This window comes from Musa acuminata, chromosome BXJ2-9 (genome assembly GCF_036884655.1).
Source record: "Musa acuminata AAA Group cultivar baxijiao chromosome BXJ2-9, Cavendish_Baxijiao_AAA, whole genome shotgun sequence".
Lineage (NCBI taxonomy): Eukaryota > Viridiplantae > Streptophyta > Magnoliopsida > Zingiberales > Musaceae > Musa > Musa acuminata.
This window is the reverse complement of record NC_088346.1, coordinates 9744177-9770201: the sequence shown is the minus strand read 5'-3', so window position 1 is coordinate 9770201 and position 26025 is coordinate 9744177. Positions and strand designations below refer to the sequence as shown.

General features: G+C 37.0%; 2 protein-coding genes across 2 annotated transcripts in view; one reads left to right on the top strand and one right to left on the bottom strand.

The window, feature by feature from the left end:
- The window catches only part of LOC135623052 (nuclear-pore anchor-like), a 33389-nt gene extending 9714 nt beyond the window's left edge, over nt 1–23675 (top strand). The window contains exons 13-49 of the mRNA XM_065125551.1: nt 2294–2397; nt 2463–2531; nt 2639–2773; nt 2878–2982; nt 3143–3256; nt 3368–3446; nt 5035–5078; nt 5176–5249; nt 6797–6899; nt 7498–7632; nt 7694–7792; nt 8029–8070; nt 8168–8221; nt 8757–8936; nt 9022–9069; nt 10865–10915; nt 12288–12371; nt 12445–12519; nt 12621–12805; nt 12887–12989; nt 13636–13752; nt 14165–14257; nt 16249–16401; nt 16473–16526; nt 18029–18142; nt 18306–18383; nt 18550–18699; nt 18779–18850; nt 20550–20705; nt 20786–20839; nt 20974–21061; nt 21131–21195; nt 21266–21373; nt 21524–21583; nt 21775–21961; nt 22030–23282; nt 23366–23675. Of these exons, the coding sequence (XP_064981623.1) occupies nt 2294–2397; nt 2463–2531; nt 2639–2773; nt 2878–2982; nt 3143–3256; nt 3368–3446; nt 5035–5078; nt 5176–5249; nt 6797–6899; nt 7498–7632; nt 7694–7792; nt 8029–8070; nt 8168–8221; nt 8757–8936; nt 9022–9069; nt 10865–10915; nt 12288–12371; nt 12445–12519; nt 12621–12805; nt 12887–12989; nt 13636–13752; nt 14165–14257; nt 16249–16401; nt 16473–16526; nt 18029–18142; nt 18306–18383; nt 18550–18699; nt 18779–18850; nt 20550–20705; nt 20786–20839; nt 20974–21061; nt 21131–21195; nt 21266–21373; nt 21524–21583; nt 21775–21961; nt 22030–23282; nt 23366–23437 (4757 nt within the window). The 3' untranslated portion in view covers nt 23438–23675. The remainder of the gene's footprint in view (nt 1–2293; nt 2398–2462; nt 2532–2638; nt 2774–2877; nt 2983–3142; nt 3257–3367; nt 3447–5034; nt 5079–5175; nt 5250–6796; nt 6900–7497; nt 7633–7693; nt 7793–8028; nt 8071–8167; nt 8222–8756; nt 8937–9021; nt 9070–10864; nt 10916–12287; nt 12372–12444; nt 12520–12620; nt 12806–12886; nt 12990–13635; nt 13753–14164; nt 14258–16248; nt 16402–16472; nt 16527–18028; nt 18143–18305; nt 18384–18549; nt 18700–18778; nt 18851–20549; nt 20706–20785; nt 20840–20973; nt 21062–21130; nt 21196–21265; nt 21374–21523; nt 21584–21774; nt 21962–22029; nt 23283–23365) is intronic.
- A 254-nt stretch (nt 23676–23929) lies between these two features.
- On the bottom strand, nt 23930–25340 carry LOC135623050 (gibberellin-regulated protein 11-like). Its single transcript, XM_065125549.1, has 4 exons — nt 25149–25340; nt 25032–25067; nt 24888–24933; nt 23930–24295 (listed from the first exon to the last, which is right to left on the bottom strand). The coding sequence occupies exons 1-4, from the start codon at nt 25209–25211 to the stop codon at nt 24111–24113; spliced, it is 330 nt and encodes a 109-aa protein (XP_064981621.1). The 5' UTR covers nt 25212–25340; the 3' UTR covers nt 23930–24110.
- Nucleotides 25341–26025: the final 685 nt, after the last annotated feature.

Below are 26025 nucleotides of genomic sequence, written 5' to 3'. Positions count from 1 at the left end.
AATTTGATTTACTAGGTTCAACAATCTAATCTTGAGAAGAAAAAGGCTCGAATGAGATGGAAATGAATCAAGAATTTTAAATCTATTAAAACAAAGGTTCTTTATAGCAAGGTATGCAATTTCGAATGGTACCGCTCGGTATGGGTGGTACGTACCGGTCCGACGGCTTATCGGTACGCGGACCGCCCGTTATCGGGCGGAACGTTTAAAAGCGCCTCGTATCGGACGATACATGGTAATATCGGGTGGTAACAGTTGAAATTTCGATCATTATCGCTCAACACAACTCGGTAATGGTCGATTTCGACCGTTACCGCACTGTAACATTGCTACAATGCTCCAGCGGTCAAATTGACCGTTGGAGCCCTTTCTCATAGACACAACCTACATGATATAGACATAGAAAGAAGCTCATCGTATTCACAACCATCGTATTATGAAGAATTATACGGGCAACAACAGTATGGTGATAGTTGGTCATCATTCTCTGAGCAATAGTATGATACAGCAACAGATCAGTAGCGAAAGTAGAAACTCTGACATTCACCAATATATGCCTTAAGAGCTGCCTCGGACAAATATGATTCATGACGATCAACATCACATTGATGCATCAATGGCATACAGTATATCAATACACTATGTCATAGGATCAATTTCATGATTGGGTCCAACAAACATATCATATTGATATCTAGATGTATAGGATCGAGGACCCCGATCCACCACCCATGGAGGCCCGTCGTTCGTTTTGGTGGTAGAATCAGCAATCATGTATATTTACATATATGATTATTTAATTCATTTGAATTTTAGAGTTTATATTACAATAAAATAGTCTAATAATTCAAATGATTTTTCTGTAGATATTTCAATATTTATATAGGGATAATCCGTAATGGACTGAAATATGAACCTTGCACAAGATATTCTTCAAAGCCCGAAAAAAATATGTGATATTATTCTTACCTAATTTACATTGATTTTGCTAAACTTATGCTATTAATATATTTATTTCTAACTTAAAAATCCTATCTTAACTTTTTTTTTTATTTTCAGGTATTTTCGGAGGGTTTTGCACCTAAATTAGGTGTATCGTTCGGTACGTCTTGGCATACCGCTCGGTACACGGTACCATACCGTATCGAGCCAACCTCGAAACATCGGTATGGTACGGTATTGCATACCTTGCTTTACAGTGCCAGCTGGTACAAGCCAACAAATTGGCCTAGTTTATATTGGACATTTGAATCTTAGATATACCTTGTTAGGGTTTGATATGTAGACTGATGTTCTCAATAAGTTTCATGAAGAATTCAAAAGAGTTGGGAGTTTGCTGCACAAGGCAAGGATATCTTTTTAGGATGGCCACACTGATGGCTTTGTGGGCGTTGTTTGGTAGAAGTCTTGAGAGTCAATTGTATCGGTTAGGTATGTTGATTTAGGGAGGTTGATGCTGAAACAATAGATAACTAATGGAAGACCTTTGATTCTTATATACTGAAAGACAGATTAAAATGGGAAATAATTTTTGTTATGCTAGGTTCTCTTCAGCAACACTAATATTTATCTGATTTCAGAAAATCTTGGTGATAGAGAAAATGAAATTGGATACATTGAAGTGGTTGCATGTTTATCAATGAATATAATTGATCTGCTACTTCTACATAATCTTGGACTCTTTAATAAGAAGAAAAGATGCTGCTTGCTGAAACTATTCCCAACTGATTGACCCCAATTGGACTGCAATACTTGAATAAGAACCTGTAAACTTAGTAATTAGAGAATATTCAAACTCTAGATGAGATTCTTTCTTTTGGTCCTATTCAAGATGGCATGGTACTGCAAAACCATAGTCCTGTGCTATTGTCTGTAGCTTATTTCTTTATAGTGCAGTAGCATTTGTTGTACAGCAAACACAATTAGGATATTGACTTCTATTATGCATGGCGGCCTTGTACTGTGAATATTGGCTTGAGGCACCTATTTATCTTTCTGATATTCACTTTGCCCGATCTTTTTTGCTCCCTTTGTTTTTCCTGTTTCTTGGTTACCTTTCTTTTTTATGCTTTTGATGCTATTATGATCGAGATCCGTGGCTCTATGATTTTGTATTCACTATGTGATTATTATATTTAACTCTTGTCGAGTCAAATTATCTGAAACCAGAAATGTGGAAGGCTTGAATTTCTACTTCTTCCATGATTATTTTAATATGTTTATTGTGGTTGTGTTCTTGTTGTACTCATTTATGTTCTTGCTGGAAGATAAAACCTTGTTAGCTTTGTATCAGCTGAACATGAGAGAATGATTGAAGCCTACAATTTGATGAACCAAAAGTTGCAGCAGTCTTTGCTGGAGCATGATAGTTTTGAGAATATCATTCGAAACTTGAAGGTATGGAAATTCATTGTGGAAATACATATTAATTTTTACAGTCTGTCCTAAAAGTTGTCTTTTAGGCCGAATTGAAAAAGCGTGAGCGTGATTATACAATCGCGCAGAAGGAAATCAGTGATCTTGAGAAACAGGTAGGTGTCTTCATGTTCTTTGAGTCATTAAGAGGAAAAATATGAAGTGCTGATTAAGATTGAATCCATTGATGAACATTTTTGTTGATGCAATGACTTTGTTGTAGGTGACAGTACTATTAAAAGAATGCCAAGACATTCAAGTTCGCTGTGGTGTTTCTCAAGTATATGCTGACAATTCTCTTGCAAGTTCTCTTGACATTGATGGAATTAATGCCGGGGGTTCTACTACTGAATGCCCTGTATGTCAGTTTACATAATAAATTTTATGACATTTTTTCACTTTAAAATCACTCCTTTCAGATAAGTTCTGAAATGTTTTACATATATTTTCGACTTCCAACAGATGTCTTTCAAGGACATAAATGAACTAGTTGAGCAAAATGTCCAACTCCGAAGTCATGTGCTTAGGCTTTCTAGTGAAATTGAGAATAAGGAAGAGGAGTTAAAGGTGAATATCAAGTTCTTAAATGATATTTTGGATCTTTCTTTTCCACTTGTGTTTGTAATATGGAGTTTATAAATTAGTTCAACTTCATTACACTATTTGTATTTTTACAGTGTACTTGATGGTTGTCTAGTTGTCTGAGTATTCATGTCTTGTTTTTTAGGAGAATTTCCAAATTCAGCTCCACAAGGTCACTGAGGAGGCAACTGCTAAGGTTGATACAGTGCTAAAAAAATCTGAAGAACAAGGGCAGATGATTGAATCTCTTCATAGCTCTGTAAGCCATGGGCTTGTGGTCATGCTCATTTTGAACTTTACGAAAGAAACATATTCAACATTGCTTAAGTGTTTTACATCCATGTTGCAATCTTGCCTATTTCTTGTGTAGGTTGCAATGTATAGGAGATTGTATGAGGAAGAGAGGAGGACGTTAGCTTCTAGCCATGTGTACAAAGAATCTATTCCAGGTGCAATTTTTTTTACATTCGATATATTGTACTAAGATGCACTTTGGAATCTTGAGGATTATTATCCAAGTCATCTTTGTGATATGTGACTTTATACATCAAATTGCATGTGCAATGTTGCAACCAGTGTTTTCAAAAGCGCTAGGTGCTCGCCTAGTCTCCCGCCTAAGTGAAGCAAGGTGCTCCCAGATATTAAAATTTTAAAAATATATTATGATTGATAAATATGATCACAAAAATAAAAATGACACAATCACATAAAGTAAAGTTACATTGCAGGAAATAAGAGCAGATATCTACAATATTCCTACGTAACAGTATATGTTCTAACTCCTAATAGTGTACCTACCTCAAGTTGATGTTGGAAATTTAACGAAGTGTAGGAAATACAAATAGGAAATAGGAGATCATTAATGGTGCAGGAAAGAGATCATTTAACAAAGCTGTTGTTACCTATAAACTGAGAAAGAGGAGGAGATGGAGAAGTAGTCGATGGAGGATGGTGGTGATTAGGGCAGAGGATATTGGCAATCTATGGCAAACCAAAGCTGGTCGACGACATAAACACACATGATGAAGAAACAAAGTTGCAGACGGTGGTGTAGGGGGAGGAGGCTCGTGGTACGACGGCGTAGGGCAACGGGGGCTCGTGGTTTGGCAGCGTAGGGTGAAGGGGGCTCACGGTCCGATGACCATAGGGAGGAAGAGGCTCGTGGTCCAACGAGGTACGCTTGGGCTAATCTGGACTTGATTTAATCGGGCGCTCGCCTAAGTCACCCACTGTTTGGGCCCAGATGCACGCCTGGGCGGCGCCTTCTTCAAGCGCGTCCGAGTGACCCTGTTACGAAGCGCTCGGGCAAGGTGAGCGCCTTTTGAAATCACTGGTTGCAACTACATTTTCTGTTCTGTTGTCATTGTCTGTTCCTTGTTGTGGGACTACTATGCTTATTAATCATGCTTTATTCATCTTGATTATTCATTTTCATTCTGGCCTTAAAAAGGCACTTTGAATGCCTCTGACGTATGTGTGTCGGAAAATGACATTCATAAGATTGGCAACCTGATTTGCTGTATGTTATCTCCTCCTATATATGCATATGATTACAAGAACTACCATGAAGTCCTGAAAGATTAACATGTTGAAGAGATGTTCTTGTTTGTTCAAGTAGCACATGTTTTTTTTTTCAATATAGTTTTTCAAAAACTCAAATGGGTATTTTAGTCACTCTACACCATAATATTATGCAATGCATGGTTCCACTGGGGTCTTTTCTTGAGCTAAACTGGACAATGAAGTCCCAGATAGGATGTCTGTAGTCACAAGGTTACTGTTAGCACCCTTTGTAAGGAAGGCAGTCCATCCAGTTGGTCTGATCCAACCAAGGTGCCACCAGTGTTAAGTTTCAAGTCGTAGTGGCAGCTCCCATCTATGGCAAATAAGTGTTCTGCACCGTAGTTTCTTAGGTACCAACAAATTCCCAGCATACTTTTTCTGCCAGGAAATGAATGCCACCCCAAGTCTTCATTTCTGCATGTTGGGTTCCACTACTTTGGTTATTCTTGCAATTATCAGTGAATATTTTTGCAGAGGATGGAAAGAAGGAGCTTATGCTTCTATTTGAGGGTTCTCAGGTAATATTTACTTGATGGATCATGTGAATGATCATTCTGTCATTTTTCTTTTGTTGTTTGCCTTGTCTTAATGGAATTGTTCTTCCATTGTGTCTAGGAAGTTTCAAGGAAAGCCTATGAGCAGCTCGCTGAGCGTGCTAGAAGTCTAGAAGAGGACTTGGGTAAATTAAGGTATTGTTAACTGTCTTTGGTGCATCATAGATCGAGCTTCCTGCCTTGTCACTATTGCATTGATTTTTTTGCATACCCAAAGTTAGAATAATTTTCTACTTTTCAGTTCATTTTGTAAAATAGTTTGTTATTGTTGCTGCAAACTGTCTAAAAATGGTCTTTGAGACTTTAATGAACACCTTTTTTTTAAGCAGTTGGAAGGGACATAATTGATTATTTAATGTGGAGTTGAGTAAATATTAGATGTTATTTTTAAATTATTTTTTTGTTTTTTCTTCTCTCCTTTGTGATTGTGTGAAGATTATCATTCCTAACAAATATTAATATAATCAAATGGTTGGTGTCTGATGATTTGACCCACGTGATTCTGATTGGTGCCCAAGGATTTGACCCATATGATTTTCTAGGTGTGGGTTTCCCTGTTTGGTATTTGAGTAAATGGAGAACAGCTAGCATTTACCATATGGGATTGACATAACTAATTTTTTTCACCATTCTGGGCTAGTCAGTGCATTTTCTTTTGAAATCCTCCTTAAGCATTTACCATGTTCCTCCTAATTCACTTTGGAATGTTGGTTCCAGTTCCCTGTATCTGCTTCTAGGTGTTGTCTTCTGCATAACATGAACTTCATTTTATGTCTCTCAATATATCCAACATGCCTGCATCCAAGTGCATATAAGTCCATTTAAAGCTAAATTATGATATTTCAATCCTCTATAAATTGGTGGCTTGTCGAAAAAGTGTCATTTTATCTTATTGAAAAACTCCTTTTGTACTGGGAATATCTTTTTCCACCCCTAATCTCTTCTGCTTTTCTTCGTGTAACATTGAAGTTGTCTTTTTCTTTCTTTTTTACATAAATCATTCTATTCTCACCACATTTTAAGTCTTCTTATGTCTTCTCTGCTGTTGGTTCGGGATGAGTGCGAAGTATTATTAACTGATGAATGGTTCTAACCATGAAGAGTATTTTATTTGCTTTGTATCACAGTGTCATATCGGTTGCACTTCCAAAATTGGTTTCTCGTTAGCCATTTGATGGCAATCTGTTTGAATGCATAATTTTTTTATTCTGAGAAATTAAAGTACTTGTAAGAAAGGTTTGAAACAGTTCTATGATTGTAGTAAACCATTGGACCTTTTACCGCACAGTTGTTAAGGTTTTGGTACTCCTGATATGCCTCAAAAGTTACCAAATTTTTATTTATTTGTTGATTTTTTTGGTAACACGACATATAGTGTATCAGTGCCTGGATGGTACACCTGATAAATACCATGAGACTTCCACAAGTGCCTGGAAATGTTATGAGAATCTGGCCCGAACCACGCTGAAATTTCAGGGGTTTCTAACTGGGTTCCGTTTACCCTCTAAAACAGTTAAATCATTTTTATTTGTTTTGAGTTTGTAAATATAGACAGCCTTGTGTGCATGCAAGCTGTGTACAAAGTTCCTGTATTATATTTTATTAGTTGATGCTTGATCTGACATTTATATTTTATGCCACTTCTTTAAATCTTGTGGTCTGTGTTTTTGTTCTTCAATAAGGAGTGAAGTTTCCTCATTACGTTTAGAGCGTGATAAAAGGGCTTTGGAAGCAAATTTTGCCAAAGATCATTTTGATGGTTTGAAGAAGGAAATTGAACACCAGGTAGATTTTTGCTGAAAATTGGTAGCATAAGTAATCTTTTGTAAATTGTTATAAATTGTTGATTTGTTTAGCATATCCAGTATTTATTCTAGATGCTGAGGAGTATTGTTCTGAGTTTCCTTCTGCCTCGCCACATTAAATGTTCTTTCTTGATATCACCTGTGTTCTTTTCTTTGTGGAAGTATTTAAAATTCTCCCTTTTAGACTGGTAACAATGTGAACATCATCTTTATTTAACCACAGTGCAGCCTCTGAAAACCTGTATACTAGTCTTAATTTACATTGGATGAACCATTTTTGCAATAGCTAATGTGTCTCAGAAAAAGTAAAAAGAAATTCAAATATCTCATTTTGTCCCATCTTTTTACATGAATATCAAACAGGAACATATTACTTCTAGATCTGTATATTTAAATTTGCAAGGCATGTGTCAATCAACTAGTTTACTCCATATGGACATTTGTGTGCTTTGTTTTAGTAGGTTTGTATTGATAAATTGATATTCATCTTGTATCAAGAGCATTTGTGCTTTAGAAGTCCTTTTTTTCCTGTAATGCTTACATTCATCGCTGTGCATTTTCCTCTGAAATCTATGCAGAGAAAGGAAGCCAATGCTGTCTCAGCTAGAAATGTGGAATTGACTCATTTAGTAGTTGATTTCCAAAAGAGGCTCCGGGAATGTTCTAATTCTCTACAAGAAGCTGAGGAGAATGCAAGGAAGCTAACTATGGAGGTAGGATAATCACTTTGTGTTGATGTTTTTGGATCAGTTTATTCATATGCTGCCTTTTCAGGTGTCCATTTTGAAGCATGAAAAAGAGATACTAAATAACTCAGAAAGAAGAGCTTCTGATGAAGTTCGCAACTTATCGGAGAGAGTACATCGTCTTCAGGTGTTGTTTGATACTGTTCTCACAATTATCTTTTGAATCCATCACTGTTCTTTAGTAGCTTGTCATTTTCATGGTTTTGTGTAGCATTTCTTTCTGGAGTTCCAGGTGGGCATTTGTTTGTGCATGCCTTTCCCTTTTTATGATCTGGAGAATGTTGCATGATAAATGATGTTAAAACTTGTTACTGTTTATTTTATTCGATTGATAATTTGGATGGTGGTTTGCTTTTGATGCAGTCAAGCCTTGACACCATTCAAAGTGCTGGAGAGGTTCGGGAGGTATGTTTGTCGTTAGCTGTTCCTATTGCTGTGTTTTTTTGACATCATTTGGGTTATAAATGATGTATATTCTGATAATTTTCTTCTCATAATTTAGAATTCAAGAGCTGTAGAAATGAGAAAACTAGAGGAATATGCAAAACGAATAGAGGTATGACAATTATACTCAGCTTCTTTTGTAGTATTAATATTCTGCATCATTTTTCTTTTGTTTTAAAGTCATATGCATGCGATTTTTTGGGTTGTCCTCTTTCTTGTAGTTTGTGTTTTTTTTCTGTCTTTTCCTTTTCCCTCGTGATAATCACTTTTTTTTTTTTTTCATATGCATATTGAGAATCCTTCCACTAATAAGTGCTTACATTTTCTTGTATTTCAAATGCCTGAGTTGTTGCATTTTTTTATTATCTTTCCAGTACATTGCTTAATACTGGATTTACATATTAAATTGAGACTCTGGACCTAGGTATACATTTGGATACCTGGCTTAGTATCATACCATTTGACAGTGCCAATTCAAAAGGTTTCCAGATGTGGTGCTAATTTCTGCAGGCTAACTTCAAGCAGCTTGTTGGCTGGGGTCCAACTGAGCTTAATGACAAAAAAATTTGGTTGTTAATGCTTATTGGTTAGTTTTGTATATATTATCGCACACATGATAGTGCTGTTGACAAATCTCCTCTGTCCAGAGAGAGTGGGCAGAAGTCAAGAGAGAACTTCAAGAAGAAAGGGATCGTGTTCGTGCTCTAACAAATGAAAAGGAAAATGCATTGGAGGCTTCTATAAACCAGTTTCAGGAAATGAAGAAAGAGTTAGCTGAGGCCTGGAGTGCTGTTGCATCTGCCGAGTCTAGGGCTGCTGTAGCTGAGGTTTTCTTTAAATTAAATATGGAAGTTACACACTTAAATATTTATATTCTTAATATCTTGTCTGAATTAAGTCTCTATCTTTTAGGCTCGATGTTCTGAGTTTGAAACAAAGATGAAGAGTATTGAACATAAGGTAAATGTGAGACCCTCTTGTCTTTGAGTAGATGTTGGGTGCTGTATGATGCTTCTCTTGATGTTTACCTCTTTTGCTTATTATGTTCCTCCGATATATATCATTTATTTTGGTGCTACTTAGGTGATCTGTTAAAATGGTTTGATCACACCATGAAGCCTTAGAATGATACTGTTTGTCCCCCCTTTTTTTTTTTTGCTTTAGCATTTAGATATTGTGATACACTTGATATCTCAGATGGCTAAAGACTGACGTATTATGTGAAAGTATTTTGATAATATATTTTAGAAATGATGACTGGAGAAATTACTTAATGCCAGCATTGTAATTTTTTACGTGGATTTTGTTGAGGCATTCAAAAAAGGCAGTTTATGAATGAATAACGTGGGAAACATTTAAGGATTGCAAGATAAATCAAGAATCTAATTGCCTGTTTAATTGTTTTTAAAACAGTATTTTTGGGTGTTAAAATCAAAAGGAAACTTGAAAACTTGTTCATCAAATAGGATTTGAAGATAGGACGTGCCCCTTTGTGGCTCTGAAACCTCTTTAAACATCATGCAAGGATGTGCTAGATAATTTAAAGACAAAAGAAAAAAAGACTTTCTTTGAAGAAAGCAGACATCGGCTTTGAATTAACTCTGAATGATGTAATGCCTTAATGCTTTAGCATGGGCTTCCTTTTCCCTTACAAGGCTAAGAGTTGTTTTCTCTATCCTCTACCCTTTTTCTTGGTCCTCTGGCTCAGGTGGAGGCAGACAATGAGCATGACAGTGGATGACAAACTTAAGAATCTTGTTGTTTCCTTCCCTTTACAGTCACTATCTTTCTCTGCTTCTTTCAGTGCTCCTATCCGAAGATAGTTTTGACAGTCATTGGCCTATTTCAGTGCTTATATTCTGTTTTTTTTCTTTTGAAGCTAACAAATCAAAATTGATTAGGTCAGGCCAGGGTAGGCCGAGTCCAGCTATTTTTAGCAACAAGACCATAAAATCAGCAGAAAGTGGATTTGACTATCTGTATGGAATGAACCATCATGGGAAACAATACATGAAACATCAAGCATTTGGTGTGTTATGGGTTGTTGAAGTTTTTAATGTGCTTGTCACTTTGTTTATTGTAATTAATCTGGACCACTTTAATGGAATTTCCTTCATTATGGGTTTTTGGAAGTTTTTAATCTACTGCAAACTGTTCTGCACTTGAATGGAACATTATATGCCGAGTGGACCTTTTGCCATTTGTATGCAATTTGGCATTCATTTTCTTCTGATATGTTTATTTATACCAGCTGATAATGATCCAGTAGTTTCTGGGGTAGCTAAGCAATTGAAACAATATTTCTACTGTGGTAAGTGAGTTTATAAACACATTTGTTGTCTCCTGGCCCCACTATGAGCCATGCCTCAGGAGAGTATCTCCCCATAGCAAAACATATACCACGTGAATCTAGTAATCTTTTCATCTGAGTTTGTTACTAAATTTTGTTTCCCTTGTCAAGGTCAGCATGTAGGTAGTCTCCAGTATGTGGCATGTGGTAATCATATTAGTGGCTTTATGCTTTGACATACCGTAGCACTACTTTGTGGGTTAGCCTTTTTCAGGTTCATTAGTCTACAAAATACAAATAACAGATGTTCTACTTGTAATGAACTGGCCCCATACCATGTGAGCCTTGCCCCCAAAAGGGAGTGATCTGCAGGCTCTCATACCAAAATCATTCATTATTTGTATTGCTTGAGATTTAATGGATTGGGCTGAACTTATTTGTATGCTAATCATGTTATCAATACAGGTCATTAAAGGGGATAGCAGACATGACTATACAGTGTTTTCTACAAATGAGGTACATTCCATTTCTGTTTTTGGGTTAATTTGGTACTGATACGCTGCTTCCAAAATTTACCCTTGCTGATGCAAATAGTTCATTTGGATTGTTAACATTCATAAATTTGAGGGAGCTGTATGTGAAACAGCATGACACATAACACAAAGTGAAGTTTGGTTAGAATTGTCCTTTTGCTTCTTCTTGATCATTGTTGGGTCAAAAGCTAGAATCCTACAGCTATTGCCAAGGATAAGGAATGGTAGTATTCACAAGTTATTTCAAACTCTTTAGTGTTCAATTATTTCAGAATGGAATTATTATAAATAACATTCTGGGTGTGCTTCATGGCAAAACTAGGAGATTCTGATGTTATTTCAGATAACACTTATAAATTGGTTTTCTCTTCTTATTTTAGGCTTAATGTGCATTAGTATCTCTCATAACTTCACTGTATATTGTGGCCAATGTGATCATTTTATTGATACATAATTGTCCCCGGATATGCATTCAGCACTTTAGTTGTTATTTAATCAGCTCTCTTATCAAAGACTAAGTTCTGCTTTCAGCAAAGATTTTGGGAAACCACCTTCCACTATTTTTAGCAAATGATCATGTGATTGCCTGAGTACTCTGATTGTGTGTTGGCAAAAATCATGCTTTTTAAGTTTTTCATGTTTCTTAATCCATTTTGATTCATGGACATTATGGTTACAATTGACCCTTTCAGTTGCTGCAAGTGTTATATTAACTTTGAACTTTTCATAAAAAGCCATGCTTTTAAAATTCTCATTTTTTATGTTGTCACCTCTTATGTGCGGACATGTGGTTGTGATCAACCTTTTAGTTGCTTAAGTGTTTTATTACCTGATAAATCCATACATGTATTCTTAGGGTGTATCATCAATGAGGTCTTTTTTTTGGCTTGAAAATATAAATTCTGGTGTTGATATATGGTTTGAAGTTTGAACCATTCCTACAGATGCTTTTGTACACAAAGTAACAATGTCAGACGTCTAGCATCTGCACCATTGGATAAAATTAGTGTAGAGAACCATATAGGTAGGCATTGACAATTATGAGTTGTGTCTAGTGATCAGCACTGATATTGGATATTGGTAGAATGTCAAGTGATATTCTATGAGACTATGTTCCTTACCTGGAAAAGACATTCTCATATGAAATCTCATTGAAGTTGTGCTCCAGCAACTATCTGCTGTATAATTGTATAATAATTCAGTAATATATGACAAAGATTCATCGTCATTCTTATACTATAATTAGACTGCAGATTCTTATTCCATCATATTAATGAAATGATATGTTAAGCTGTACCCATTTTTACCTGAAAGAAGCACTAAGCAAATTTTGTTTCTTTCAACGATTCTAATAGGTTTCTGGAGAGCTCTGGAAAATAACAGAGGAGCTGGAAAAAATAAAAGAAGAGGCAAAAGCTAATAAGGATTATATGGTTCAGGTATGGTAATCCAGTAAATGTTTATAATATTTTATTCTTCTATAATTCTATGGACTTGGATCTGTCTGGGCAGTACAAAGAAATAGCACACACAAATGACGTGGCACTGAAGCAAATTGAATCAGCACATGAAACGTACAAATTGGAGGTGATTCAGACTTTGATTAGAGTTGACAAGTTGAACATGCCAATTTCTTCTCTGAGCTATTTTCTTGTTACTGAAAATTTTGCTTTTCCTTTTGCCTTCAGGCTGAGAGAGTAAAGAAGGCCTTAGAAGGTGAAGTTTCATCTCTCAGGGATAGGGTGTCTGAGCTCGAGAAGCAATATGTATTAAAGTGTGAAGAAGCTGTCTCTCTTACTGAAGCCAAAGATAGGGAAGTCTCTTCTCTGTTGGCTGAAACTTCAGGACTAAGGGGAGAAATTTCTCAAAAAGTGTATGTTTTTCTGAAGTTCTTTATCAATTTTTTTAGTGAAGTTCTATTAGCTCATCATAATGTTTCTCCATCTTACTGTAGAACACAGATAGAATCACTGGGCATACAATTGTCACTGTTAAAAGAAGATCTAGAAAGGGAGCACAAACGCTGGCGAACTGCCCAGGACAATTATGAAAGACAGGTTCTATACTCTCTATACATAAAACTCTTGGTTTTGACAGTTTGATACTTTAGATACTTCTAATATTTAGGAAATTATTGAAAATTCATTAACAGTTAAATAATCATTTATTATTATTAATACATAGAGCAGTTCATTTAGCATTTTGGTTTTAGTAATATCATCAATATCAGTCAATCTGTAGCAAAATCTGGGCAACTCTGTGGATTTGTGATTATTTTGGGTAAAGTTATCACGTTTTCAGTCAATCTATAGCGTTTGGTTTTTTTAATGGAAGTGTTAATGAAAAAGACATTTTGATGAAATATTTGATGGAATCACAATAATTGTTGTTGAGTTGAACCTAGCTAATCTTGATTGAATCCTGAAAGTCAGTGGAGTCTTGATCAGAATCAGCAAACTCCCTCCCACCTGTCTAGGCCTATATTGTTTTTGTGTTTGGCTGAGCAGGTTGATCCTTGCTGATCGACTGGTACTACTAATTTTTTGTTTGACTTGCATTGGTTGTGGCTTTACTAGTTTTAATGTGATTTCAATGCTAGATTTTTAATTACTACTGCTGTCTAGACCAAAAGCTTCTTTACTAGATTTTACTTTTTTTGTTTTATGAAGAAATTAGTGATTACTATCCTAGCTGTTTTTGCAGGTTATGCTCCAATCAGAGACAATTCAGGAGTTGACTAAAACATCTAAAGAGTTATCTTTGTTGCAATGTGAAATAGCAAAGCTGCAGGAGGTTTCAGATACCATCAAAACTGAAAATGTATATTTTCTATCCCAACTTATTTGCAAAACTTGTTTGCTGTTTTTGCTGTTTGATATCTGCAAAGTTAGTTGTTTTTTGCCTGTATTTGCTTCTATCCCAACTTATATTTTCTCCTGTTATTGAACTCTACTGTGGTCAACATCACCCTTATAATGAAGAGTCAGCAAATAATGTTGTTATTGTTTTTAATTAAATATGCCCATGTTAATTGCCATGTTTTAAACATTGTTTTCCTTTTTCCTGCTTTGTTTTCTATTATTTGTTTGCTCATTCGTGAGCTGGGAGTGTGATTTTGTGGTCCTATCTGTTGTGCGTAAGATTTTTTTAGGGTTGTCATTTGTGCTGTCTTAGGTTTGATGTTTTACTGGGTGTTCATACTTAATTTTGACACACCTTTTTATGGTTTCAGGAAATGCTGAAGACATCATGGGAAAAGGAAAAGGTAACTTTGCAGGCTATGAAGGATGAAGCTGAGAGGAAATCTAATGAATTAAATGAACAAGTATGTCGTGTTTGTCCAATTGGTTATTCATTTTTTTATTTGATTGATATTCTGGTAGGCCTTTGTGTACTACTAGTATATACTATATACTACTATTATCTTTTTACTAACTGTAATTGAATATGTCATTGCTATTTAATTCACTTTTGTACAACAAAAGTGAATGGAACAAACTCTGGCCTCGAGAAAAAAAGACAAACTTTAGAAACAATTTTGCATGATAGTGTCTGGTTATAATTGTTTTTATTTATTATCTGATTTATCATTCTAGAGGGCATATTATGATCATACTATTATGGAAACCTTTTACATTTTAACCAGACACTCTCATGCAAAATTGTTTCTAAAGTTTGTCTTTTTGTCTCAAGGCCTGAGTTTGTTCCATTCAACTTTCATCAATGAAAATAGGAACAATGGCAAAGAAAATACATAATAAAAAATATTCTTCTCATTTTGGTTGACTCTAATCTTGATGCTATAAGTTCACCGATAACTTTTAGTTGTCAGTTCTGTTGCTTCTGACTTAATTGTTTCATTAACTATCTGCATGGCTTAGCTGTTTTCTTTTTCCCTGGAAAATTGATCTATGATATCATAGATCAATCCACTATTTTCATGATCACATCTTTCCAGATTGTTCCTAAGGCCAGGGCTCATTCGATTATGGCTAATGGGATAGATAACTGGAGAGACATGAAGTACATGCAAGGCAAAGAAATATATAAGAATTTTCTGTAAAGCAACTTCAATTTCCATTAGATCAGTGAATTATTATGGTGTCAGTATTGTTGACATAGATTGTAGTGGTGACATATATTGTCTGGTATTTTGGGTCTTTTTAAAAGTATCTCCCCAGCTAAAGGTGGAAGTATAAGCTGCAATTACTAGTATGGATTTCTCTAAACATGTGATCGTTCTTCTGTCTTAGTTTGCACTCGAGCAATCATGGCTTTTCTAGGATCGTTCTTCTGTTTTAGTGTTTGTTCCCATGGATAGCCCACATGTAGATATTGCTAACCATTGAATGTGTGTTGTTGATGCACCTTTTCTTGTTTCCTTTTAGGCTTTATGGAATGTTGATTTCGTTCTTTCGAGTTGCAATTTTTTTTATAACCTGGATTATGCGAGCCGGAAAAATTGCCTATCAACAATTTCAACATAGTCTACCAGGACAGTAATTTTTATTTGGATTACAAGTGTAGACTTGCAGAGCTTGAGTTGACAAGCTAAATTTGTACTGCAGATAATCAGTTTGTTTGAGAATTTGTTCACAACCAGGTTAATTATGCTTGCTGTGAATTAGTGCATGAAACTGATCTCGTCTTATCTGGAAATGATAATTTAAAGTCTTTCATTCTGTATAACGTATATTAGTTATTATAGATGGCGAGTATGAAATGATGACTTTGTCATAATCTAATATATTAGGTGTTTTATGCAAGCTTTTTTTATCTCATGGAGTGGAAACACGTCATCTAGGAAAGGCTGAGGCTCAGCTTTGTTTACTAAACTAGTTCTTCTTGTTCTAATCGTCAAGTTGACACTCTGCTCAAAATGGCTCACTTGTATGGCAGCTCCACTTTGGATGCATGAGACACTGGAACAAGTAAGATTTGCAAATTGATGTAGTTTAAGTTAGGATAGCTTTCATGATAATGATGATTAATTCTTGAGTTCCTTTAGAATTAGGAGGGAGCTTTTCCAAAAGGTGTATCATGTAACTTTAGATAGACATGAGGTGATTTTTCCTGACTTTTACAACCACCCTTGCTGATTCTTGTAAATCGGTGTTTTGGTGTTGGCGTATCTCTACTAAGCTTCTATAACCTATGTTTTTTTCCTGTATATAATGTTAGTTTTATATGTCTTTTTTAATCTCATTAACATATCATCTGTTGCCTACCAGAATATCTGAATATTAGTATGAATGAATTATGTAACTGCATTCTATTCCACATCTTTTAAGCATTTTCCCTGTTGTCATCTTTCAGAATAAAATATTACTTGATCAGCTGGAGTCTCTGCACGTTAGATTAGCCGATAAAGAGCACAATTCTGCTGGACTTTTCTCTCAGAGTACAGATTCAAAAGCAGAGAGTGATTTACATAGTGTTATCAGCCATCTTCGCCGTTCTAAAGAAATAGTAAGTTGAGTTTATCTGCTACTTAGGTGGTTATCATGTATGTTTTAAATGTCATGATATATAATATGCAGGCAGAGACTGAGAAAACCTTGCTGAAGCAGGAAAACTCACGGCTACAAGCACAAGTATGCTAAATTTTTTATTCACTGTTCTCTTAGTTTCAACTTTTATCTATATTTGTCTTTTTTTTTTCTTCTCTTTTACAGATGAAATTGTGGAAACTACATCTCTAATATTCTTTATTTGATAGAAACATGTTGCTTATACATTGAGGATTTTTATTCTGAAATTTGTTAGGCTTTGAAAAAAGTTAGTAGTATGAAGCATGTTACTATTAACGGCCTCTACTTCCAAATAGTGATCCTACAACTAAAAAGTGTACAACTATTAATTGTGGTTATGACTTTAAGAATTCCAAACTGCTTCAGTAAGCTGAGATGGAAATACAAGAAAGAAACAGTGAGTGGCAGCAGGTGACCATCCCTGTGGCAGTCCTGCTTATAAGAGGAAGCTGAGTAGCATATGTGGGACTCCACTGCCTATCTGCCATGCCCCAGGAGAGGTGATAGTAGGAAGTTTAAAATACCTGTTGGACATATATACGTATTGATTGGTATTTACTTGTTGTGATCTAGATTTAAAACCTGGATGGTAAGTATTTTCAACCTTCCAACTAGGAACTCTCCAATCGGTTTGAAGGAGACGAACACCAGAGATAGAAAACCCTAGGAATGCATGGGGCATATCATATGCTACAATATTAGAATCATGGCCGTCCATTGATAAATAGGAGAACAAGTCAAAGAGGAGAAAATAAAAGGGAAGAAGAGAAGAGGAGAAGATAATGCCGAAGAAGTGAAAGAAAAGATTGGTGGGAAGCAGCAAACAGAATAAGAAAAGCCTTTATACTAGTCTGCTTATCATTCAAAAACTGAAACCTTGGTTAGCTTCAGATTATATGAAGACACAAGCCATTAATGAGAAATAAAGAGGGGTCGTTGATGGACATGTGATGTAAGGAGATGAGAGAGAGAGAGAGAGAGAGAGTACATTCAATTATTTCTATTTCATTATTTGTTCCTTGGTTAATTTGGAACCTAAGGTACATATGTATGTTGACATGCTTTTGAAATAACTCATTACATTATATTATTCAGTGTCTTGTATGAGCATTGTGGGACCTTTGCTGCAATCCATGACAAGTAACCTAAGTAAAATTAATTAAGTTCATAATTGGCTACTATATGATTTATTCTCAGTTCTTAATCTCATCGAATATAACAAACAATAGCATCCATAAGTGGGATCAGACTTTGTGGACTATTTTGACTCATCCATATTCAATTGTTAAAAACCCAGCTAAATACATTTTAAAAAAGTGTTTATTCATCACTGTGTACTTTGTTTTAGGAAGCATTATTTCTTTAAATGATGATATACACAAGGACTTTCATTTGAATCTAGATATACTGACTGTCCATTTGAAGAACCTGTAATGTATTGCTTCTGAAGAATGATTTTTTGTTTTTCAAGAGCATTGTTCCCTTTTTTGCTTATGGTTCACTTAATACAATATGTTTTAAATAAATTCCACTGCTCTTCGTGAAACTTTTTATTTTGTTTTTAGCTTGAAACTGCTCTCAAGGCTTCTGAGGTAGCTCAAAAGTTGCTCCACTCTAAATGTGAGAATGATAGAGCGATGTTATTCAAGGATGAAGAGTTCAAGGCTCTGCAGCTTCAGGTGATGAATTTATAATTAGTTTCTTTTTCATGAAATTTTCTGTTTTTTGTATTTTTGTGGGCACGGGGGAGGGGGGGGGAGGGGGGTGGTGTCGGGGGATTTAACGACATTGGTTAATCGCAGCAGTCAATGGTAATTTCACAAGTCATTCAACTTTTTGCAGGTAAGAGAAATCAATTTGCTTCGTGAAAGCAATATGCAGCTTCGTGAGGAGAACAAGCACAACTTTGATGAATGTCAGGTTCGGGAAAGTGTTTGTTACTATTGCTAATGTGCTTGTAGGAAGCATGTGATGTTTTTCTTATTTTCACAGTTAGTAGTTTCCAAAAATCCAAAGTATTGGGTTGCATTATAGAATTAGAATTTGGTATTTAGAATATCTACTTATGAGTCGTTATTGTGCACAGAAATATCGTGATGAAGCACAAAAAGCTAAAGTAGATGCAGAAAAGTATGAAAACCTTCTAATGGAGAAGCAATTGGAGTTTGATGCATGCCAAAAAGAGGTTGAGATGCTGAGGATAGAGATAAACCACCTAAATAATAGAATCAATGAGGTATTTATAACTTTAGGCCAGAATGAGAAAACAGTTACATAAATGTTTAAGAGATCAAGTGTTTTCCTCCTTGTTGCAGTTAGCTGAATCTCATAAAAATATCGACCCTGAGGAGTACGATAGGATGAAAAATGAACTCCAACAAACTAAGGTGAAATTATGACTTCTGTGTCTTTCTTCTCTGCTGGTAATTCAATGCTTTGTATCACTTGGACATTAATGTTCATCTTCATATTGTTTTGTGATATACTATCTTATAGTAGGTGGCAAATTGCATCTTTAGTTCAATGCATTTTGTCTTTTTGTGTACAAGAGAGGATTGACTACATACTAACATGTACAGTAACTTCTGTTCTTTTAAATGTATTTTCCTATGAAATTTTGACTCAACAAACAAGAAATTCTTACTGATTTTGCTGTTTGTGGTGAAATGATGAATTGTTGGTTAGACAACAAAATAACTCTGCTTCATTTATTTTATGCTGGTGTTGCTAAATGCAAGCATGTTGTATGGATGTATGCTTTCCGACAACTATACCTGAAAAGAAGTAAGTCTGGCATGCATTGCGACAAACAGAGACTGGTAGAATGTGCTGTTCTGTTGAGTGCCCTGTGGGCACCAGATGGGATGAAGTACCAGTTCGTTTGATTAGGATTTTGAAACAAGTACTGACAAGAAGTATAAAGAGAAGAAAAACAACAGAATTTCGTTAGTGTTGAAGAACAACCAAGTAGAGTTGGCAAAACTGACTATTGTTACCCTGTCCCTCGCCAACAAGCAAATCATATCCAATCATAGATAAAAGTTGTCTGGCTGCCCCTTCAAGGATCCTTCTAACCCTTCTGTCCTAAGAATTAGCACAGCATGATGAATTCATCAGAATCCCACCTCCTTGCTTTTCCTGATCTTTCGCCTAAGACTTTCCAAACATCTTGAGGGGCCCAAGATGATGCTAGGAGGCCAAATTTCAAAAAAGAAACCTTCAGAGGGGAACTGAAGCAATTAGTTTGCTAACTACACTGTGCAAATCATCATGTTGGTGGCCTGGCACAATACTTGCAGAACATGCAATTAATGAAGGGTGGGCCCATCAATATTTGGTTAGCAATTGAACAGAGGGATAACAAATGCTGCAGTCAGCCTTTAACAGAAGAGTAGAAACTATCGTATTTAGGTCCGAGTTTTTTGCTCTCGTAACAGAACTGATTCTCGAAATAGGTTTTGATATTACATGGTTTCTCAACCATGAAACTATGTTGGTAGGCACTTAATGCTCTGGGCTTTTATTTAATTTCTTATTCATGTATAAGATAATTCCATTTTCATCGTTACCAATGTTCCAAGTATCATGGTGAGTTGTATGCCTCCCTTGTGCTGATTTGTCAGGGAACTGGTATCCTGGCATGCAATATCGTGTATTTTGACAAGGAAATTTTTATTTTTTTATTTTTTCATACCAGGCTGACTAACAAGTACCCATTTGATAAATTATCAGGTCCAATACCCAATCGATACTTTAAACGTTGATCATTCACATAATACATCCCTCTGGATAGTAAATGTTTAAGTTATGTCCAGACTCATCCTTTCTTTATGATGGATCCACTCTCATTCTGATGTCACTTTTTTTTTAGTGATGATGTAAGCTTTATTTATTGTTATTGTTGTTTGTGTGATCAACTTCAATGTTAGTTCATTATGATTTGGATATAAATGAATCTCATACATTATAGTTCACCATCTAGATTATAGTATCAGTCACATATAGGTTTATTGTCTGTCATCCTCAGATGCATTGTAGTTATAATTATTAGGTTTGTTAGTAACATGTTTCATATGTGATGATTAGGTGTTGCTAAGAGAATCTGAGGCGGAGGTTGGACTGGCAAATAATCTTGTAACAGAGAAGCAAGGAAATATATTGAATTTAGAACAAGCCCTTGCGAAGTGTAAACTTGAATTAAATGAAAAGGAGAAGAAGTTAAATGATGCTGTTCAAGTTGAAGTAATTTTCTCCAAGTGTCCCTGTTATCTAATATGTTTTCATCAGGCTGAATACTGATTATATGGTTTGATGTGACACAGGGAACTATCAAACAGGAAAATGAAAAACAAAAGAAACTTCTCTCCATTCTGAAGGTTGTAGTTCTATCCTAAAATATCTTTATTGGTATAACGTGTTTGATTGTTGGTGATATTTTAGATCTTTTATCTTAATTTATTTTGAATTTTTATGCTTATTAATTGTCACCATATAATTGTTCATTCTTCAGAAGAAAAATGATACTTTAGCAAAGGAGAAGGAGGACTTGAACCAGGAAAAAGAAGTTCTGCTGAAAGAGATAGAAGATTTTAAATCAGGTACTGACCAAAGAACATCTACACAATTTTAAATTACTTTGCTTCTCTTAATTTGGTCAAGATTGATAGGAAGGAAGACCTCAGGTGACACTTCAACTGACCAAGCCACAAAGGAAAAGGACACCAGAATCCAGGTTTGTGTTATGTGCCAGAAGTTAAGGGTTTTGTCATTCATGTTAATTTTTCCCTGACATTGGAAATCAGATTTTAGAGAAAACTCTAGAAAGAGAGAGGGACGACAACAAAAAAGAGAAACAAAAACGGCAGAGTACTGAGAAGACAATGTTAGAACTTATTCAGAAAGTTAATAAGGTTCTTTCTCATCTCCTACAGTAGTTTTTCTTTAATTTTGTGGTATATTGCTGTGACCACAAAATCCACCATATCCTATTTACTCGATGAGGTATTTGACTGGTATGTGGTGCTATCTTTAAAGAGCGTGACTGATTTATCAAATTTCAGGATAAGAAATCATTTTTGGAGGAGTTCTCGAGGCACAAACATGCTGTTGAGATGTTGAAGGTACCCCTCTTTTCATGCTTCTTCCATGCATCTGTCTGGTTAGTCTGATGTGTACTGTGCATGCAATACTTCTCAAATTTCTCTGATACTTGCATGTTGGACAATATATTTTTTACTTATTTGAATTATTCTTTTCCTCAATCTCTGATGCTGTTTTCACTTCTTTTTTTTTTTTTTTTTTTTGCTTCCAGGCAACTGGAGTAACAGCTCCTCAGCTTCCTTCTGAGAGTACATTGGATGAACAATTTGCTACATATCTTCAAACAACTACTCAGCTAGAAGCAGCTTCAGGTTCCATTGCAGATGATGGGCTGGGAAGTCATTCTGTTGCTGTAGATACCTCAGCCACCGATACATCTATGCCTGTTGCAGGTTCCGGTTAGTGTGATCAAGAGTTTATCCTTTTAAGACGATCTGGTTGTAACTAATTCTCTTTACTTCTTCAGGGCGACAAGTTTCTGCTCAGCAGATACGGCAACTGACATCTCAAGTGAAATCTGCCGAGGAAAAAGAGAGAGGGTCTACTGTGGTCAAAGTAGCTACTGGGGCTCGCAAGGTAGGGAGGAGGCTTGTCCGCCCTCGTCTAGAGCGACCTGAAGAGCCTCAAGTTGATGTTGGAACCTCTGGGATGGATGGCCCGATACAGATGGAAGAGGAAAAGGCTGGCTCATCCCATGAACCAGAACCTGCAGGTGACAATTCTTTGACACAGTCGACATCTTCTAGTCGCAAACGTTTGGCCTCATCAACAGCAGAGCAAAAAGAAGACATTGTTGCACGAGATGAAGTTGGTGCTGATACTGCTCCTCCGCCAAAGAAGCCCAAAGAGTCAGATGTGATGCAAGATGTGATCCAAGACAGCAATGATGAACAAATCATCTTGCCAGCAACTGAAAATATTGAAACAACAGAGGCTTCTTTTCCATCGTCGAATGTCTCTGATGTACAAACACCTGAAGACATGGAAGCTGATCAGGCTCCTGTATTGCCAAATGAAGAGACTGCTGATGCAGTAGAGGATGATGATACCTTTGTCAAGGAAGAACCAGTGGAAGAGCAAAAGGCTTCCTTTGATGATACAAATCGTGAAGAAGAGGTTCAGGGTGAAGGTGATGCAATAGTTGAAGAGCTATCCGATAAGCCGACAGAAACAATTGAGTTGCTGGATGAAAGTTTGAGGAGTGAGGGTGGAAAAGAAATTCTGCAACTAGCTGCCGCTGATGAAGACGAGAAGGAAGAAGGAGAGTTGATTGCAGATGAAGCTGAGGAACAGGAAGAGGGTGGCAAATCAGGAGATTGCCAGCGTGAGTCAACTCCAAGCGATGGAGCCGGTATTGGTGATGAAACCGGGTATGCTGTTGAGGCCTCCTCACCTGAAGTTCCTAGCGAGAAAAATGCTAGTGCCGATGCTATGGATGAGGTTCGTGAAGGTCATAACAACGAAGATCAGTTTGTTCATGAAAGTTCACAAAGCCCTCAGAGATCCTTGGGCGTACGCGAGGGCTCACTAAGCACTACCGGGCATGCCACAATTTCGCAGCAGCAGAGTTCCAGTACTATTTCAGAGACGGAAGAATCAAGAGCAGGAAGAACAATAACAATATCAGAGAGAGCCAAGCAGAATGCCCGTCTAAGACAAGCTGGAATTGCAGCCCCAGCGACATCCAGAGGCCGAGGCCGGACCACAGGTGGCTTCAGGGTATGTTATACCTCGGCATGACAATACCCTTTCTCTGGACTTTCCACAACATTATCGTTGCTCACAAAAGTTGTTTCTATTAGGGTAATCGTGGGGCAGGCCGAGGAGGAAGAGCACGAGGTGGGCGTGGGCAGCCTTTTGGTGAAAGAGAGTGAGCTCTCTATGACACGCCATGTTCAATCCGTGAAACGAAGCCTTGGTAGCTGATGGGACTCAGGAAAACGGTGTAAGCTTTTTGTAGTTTGTTCACTGTTTAACTTGCACAAAAAATTCATTGAATTTTTTAGCGCACATTAGAGAGAACCTTATAATTGACGACATATTTAATTATTCTCTATGATTTGTATGTGAGAAAAATGTGTTAATATGACAATTGCAATTACTTAGTGTCTAGATATGGAATTTTATATAATGCGTGCTTTTGAGTTAATTGTCGAAGCTCCGTTGTTCCTTCCGCTGCCCTTTTGAGGCGGCGTTCTCCACAGTTGCAAGCATAGGGTTACGCTTTCATATTTGAGTCGTTATCTTATCCATCTCACTTGAGGTACGTTTTGCCTTTTGTCTTGCGGAGGCAGAAACGTGGTGTTCATGTTAAGCCGAAGCGTTATTTAAGCGGATCCGCATCTTATCCTTATAATTCACACTCGGACCGCAAGGGGAAGTGCATTATTAACGCTCACACGTAGCTAGTATCTTACATAGATGCATACAAAGACACAGATGCAGACGCAAACAGCAAGAGACGATGAGAGACACAGAGCTTTGTGCACTACATAGGAGACGAGACCATGGTAGAGACACGGCTCGGAGGAGGAGGTGGGTCTGCAACTAGGGGCACTTGGTGCGATTGCCGTGGGTGGTCATGTTGGTGTAGCAGGCGCCACACATCTCGCGGTTGCCGGAGGTGCCCGGCGGCACGCACTTGCACCTGAAGCAGCACGTCCCGCACGCCCGCTTGCACAGGTTCGGCCTCGAGTGCCGGCTGCATCTCACCCCGCACAGCCCGGCGCAATCTGCAAGTCATTCTCATGCACTGTGTAAAGCCGACACAACCATTACCAACAGATGGAGAGCTCTCGACAAGAGCTTCAGTGCTTCTTCTTGGCTTCTCCAACTAGATAGTAAGCACAGCTCAAAGGAAACGTACGCGTCCAGTTTTGGCAGATGGGTCTGCAAGAAGACACGGCTGCTAAAGATACGTACGTTCTCTTAAAGGAAGAGACCGTAAGTGGTGAAAGGTAAATGATGACGATGGTGACCAACCCATGGCCCCTTCTGCCATCGTATATTTATTATAGGTGTTCTCTGCTTTGGGTGGCCTTTTTCCTCGGCCACTTTAACGCTTTTGCCTTCTCAGTGGGATGACATCCACGTGAACGTTTCAGCATCCAATGCTACCATGAACGTTTTAGTTTGAGGTTCTTTTATGGTTCTCAGAACCATTTTCACCTCTTTGTGTGATTCATCGAATATGTTGCCTTCTTCTTGTCATCGACTCAAAATCCAACCAAATCAGCATCATATTACACTAATTTCTTCGGAAATGGGAGTCATGCAGCAGTATGGTGATCAAGGAAGCAAAAGGCTAAGAGGATTAGTGCTCACCTATCACGGGAACCGGCGGCTTTCCATCCGCTCCTCCTGAAACAGGCTGTGGAATGCAAGAAACGATGCCACTACAACAGTTAGATCAAAACAGAGGATGGAAGAAGAAGAAGACATGGAAGTAGCTCATGCAAGTTACATTACAGGTTCATCCTCAACGACCGCCTTGCGCAAATGAGCCTGCAAGCATTTCGAATGGATTATGAGCAGGAAGGAAAATTCCGAGACTAGATCTGATCCAACGAAGAGGGAGGGTGTTACCTGATCAACCAGAACACAGAAGAGAAGCACGGTGTAGAGAAGCTGCCTCCAACGCATAGCCATGGCGAGTTGGTGGAAGAGAGAAGCGATGATGAGCTGAAGTGAAGCACAGAGAATATATATATATATATATATATATATATATATATATATATATATAGGCTGAGAGAAGATGAGCAGTAGAGTATTATTCTGTGGGTGTGGGTAGGCTGTTGAATTGGAACCATGAACCCAATTCATTCATTAATAATTCAGTTTTCAAAATTATAAACAATTATAATCGATTCGAATCGAATAAGATCGATTTTAACTTAAGAAATAATAGTTTTATTGGACTTAAACTATAATGATTGTAGAATTTAGCGCATATTTTAATATTAATTTGTTAAGAATGAATGCAAATATGATTGTTTATGTTAGTTAACATCCAATCCCTATTTGCTCAGTTGTTGTCACTCACTCTTTGGCAAGAAGAGTAGCTGAGCAGATGTTGAATCCGAGAGAGTCTCCTTCCACAGCCTATCAAACTGTCTACATGTCATTGCCCACAGCTGAGGTTGGCGATGCAACTCTCTGAACCTTTCTCGGCTACCATTCATTGATGTTAGCATCAATAACAACAAAGCCAAGCCGTGATCTGATCTCAACTATTCGAGATTCATTACCATATGAATTGAGCTCAGTAAATCTTACCGTACCATTCATTAATTGTAATTATTTCACACATACATTTTTATCTACGACAGAAGTGATTTCTGATTGAGATTTCCTCCCTTGAAAAGACTCCCAGTAAATGGTTTGCTTTGTCTGATTGTGTTCAGCTCCTATGCTCCAGCGAAGCCAACAGCCTTTTGTTCTTCCATCATGCAAATTAAGG

What these genes read in the sequence shown, in the direction of transcription:
- LOC135623050 (XM_065125549.1), bottom strand. Translation starts at nt 25,211, where the DNA reads ATGGCTATGCGTTGGAGGCAGCTTCTCTACACCGTGCTTCTCTTCTGT. An exon ending in CGGTCGTTGAGGATGAACCT is followed by an intron (nt 24,934 to 25,031) that starts GTAATGTAACTT and finishes TGCATTCCACAG; the next exon opens with CCTGTTTCAGGAGGAGCGGA. An exon ending in GCCGCCGGTTCCCGTGATAG is followed by an intron (nt 24,296 to 24,887) that starts GTGAGCACTAAT and finishes AATGACTTGCAG; the next exon opens with ATTGCGCCGGGCTGTGCGGG.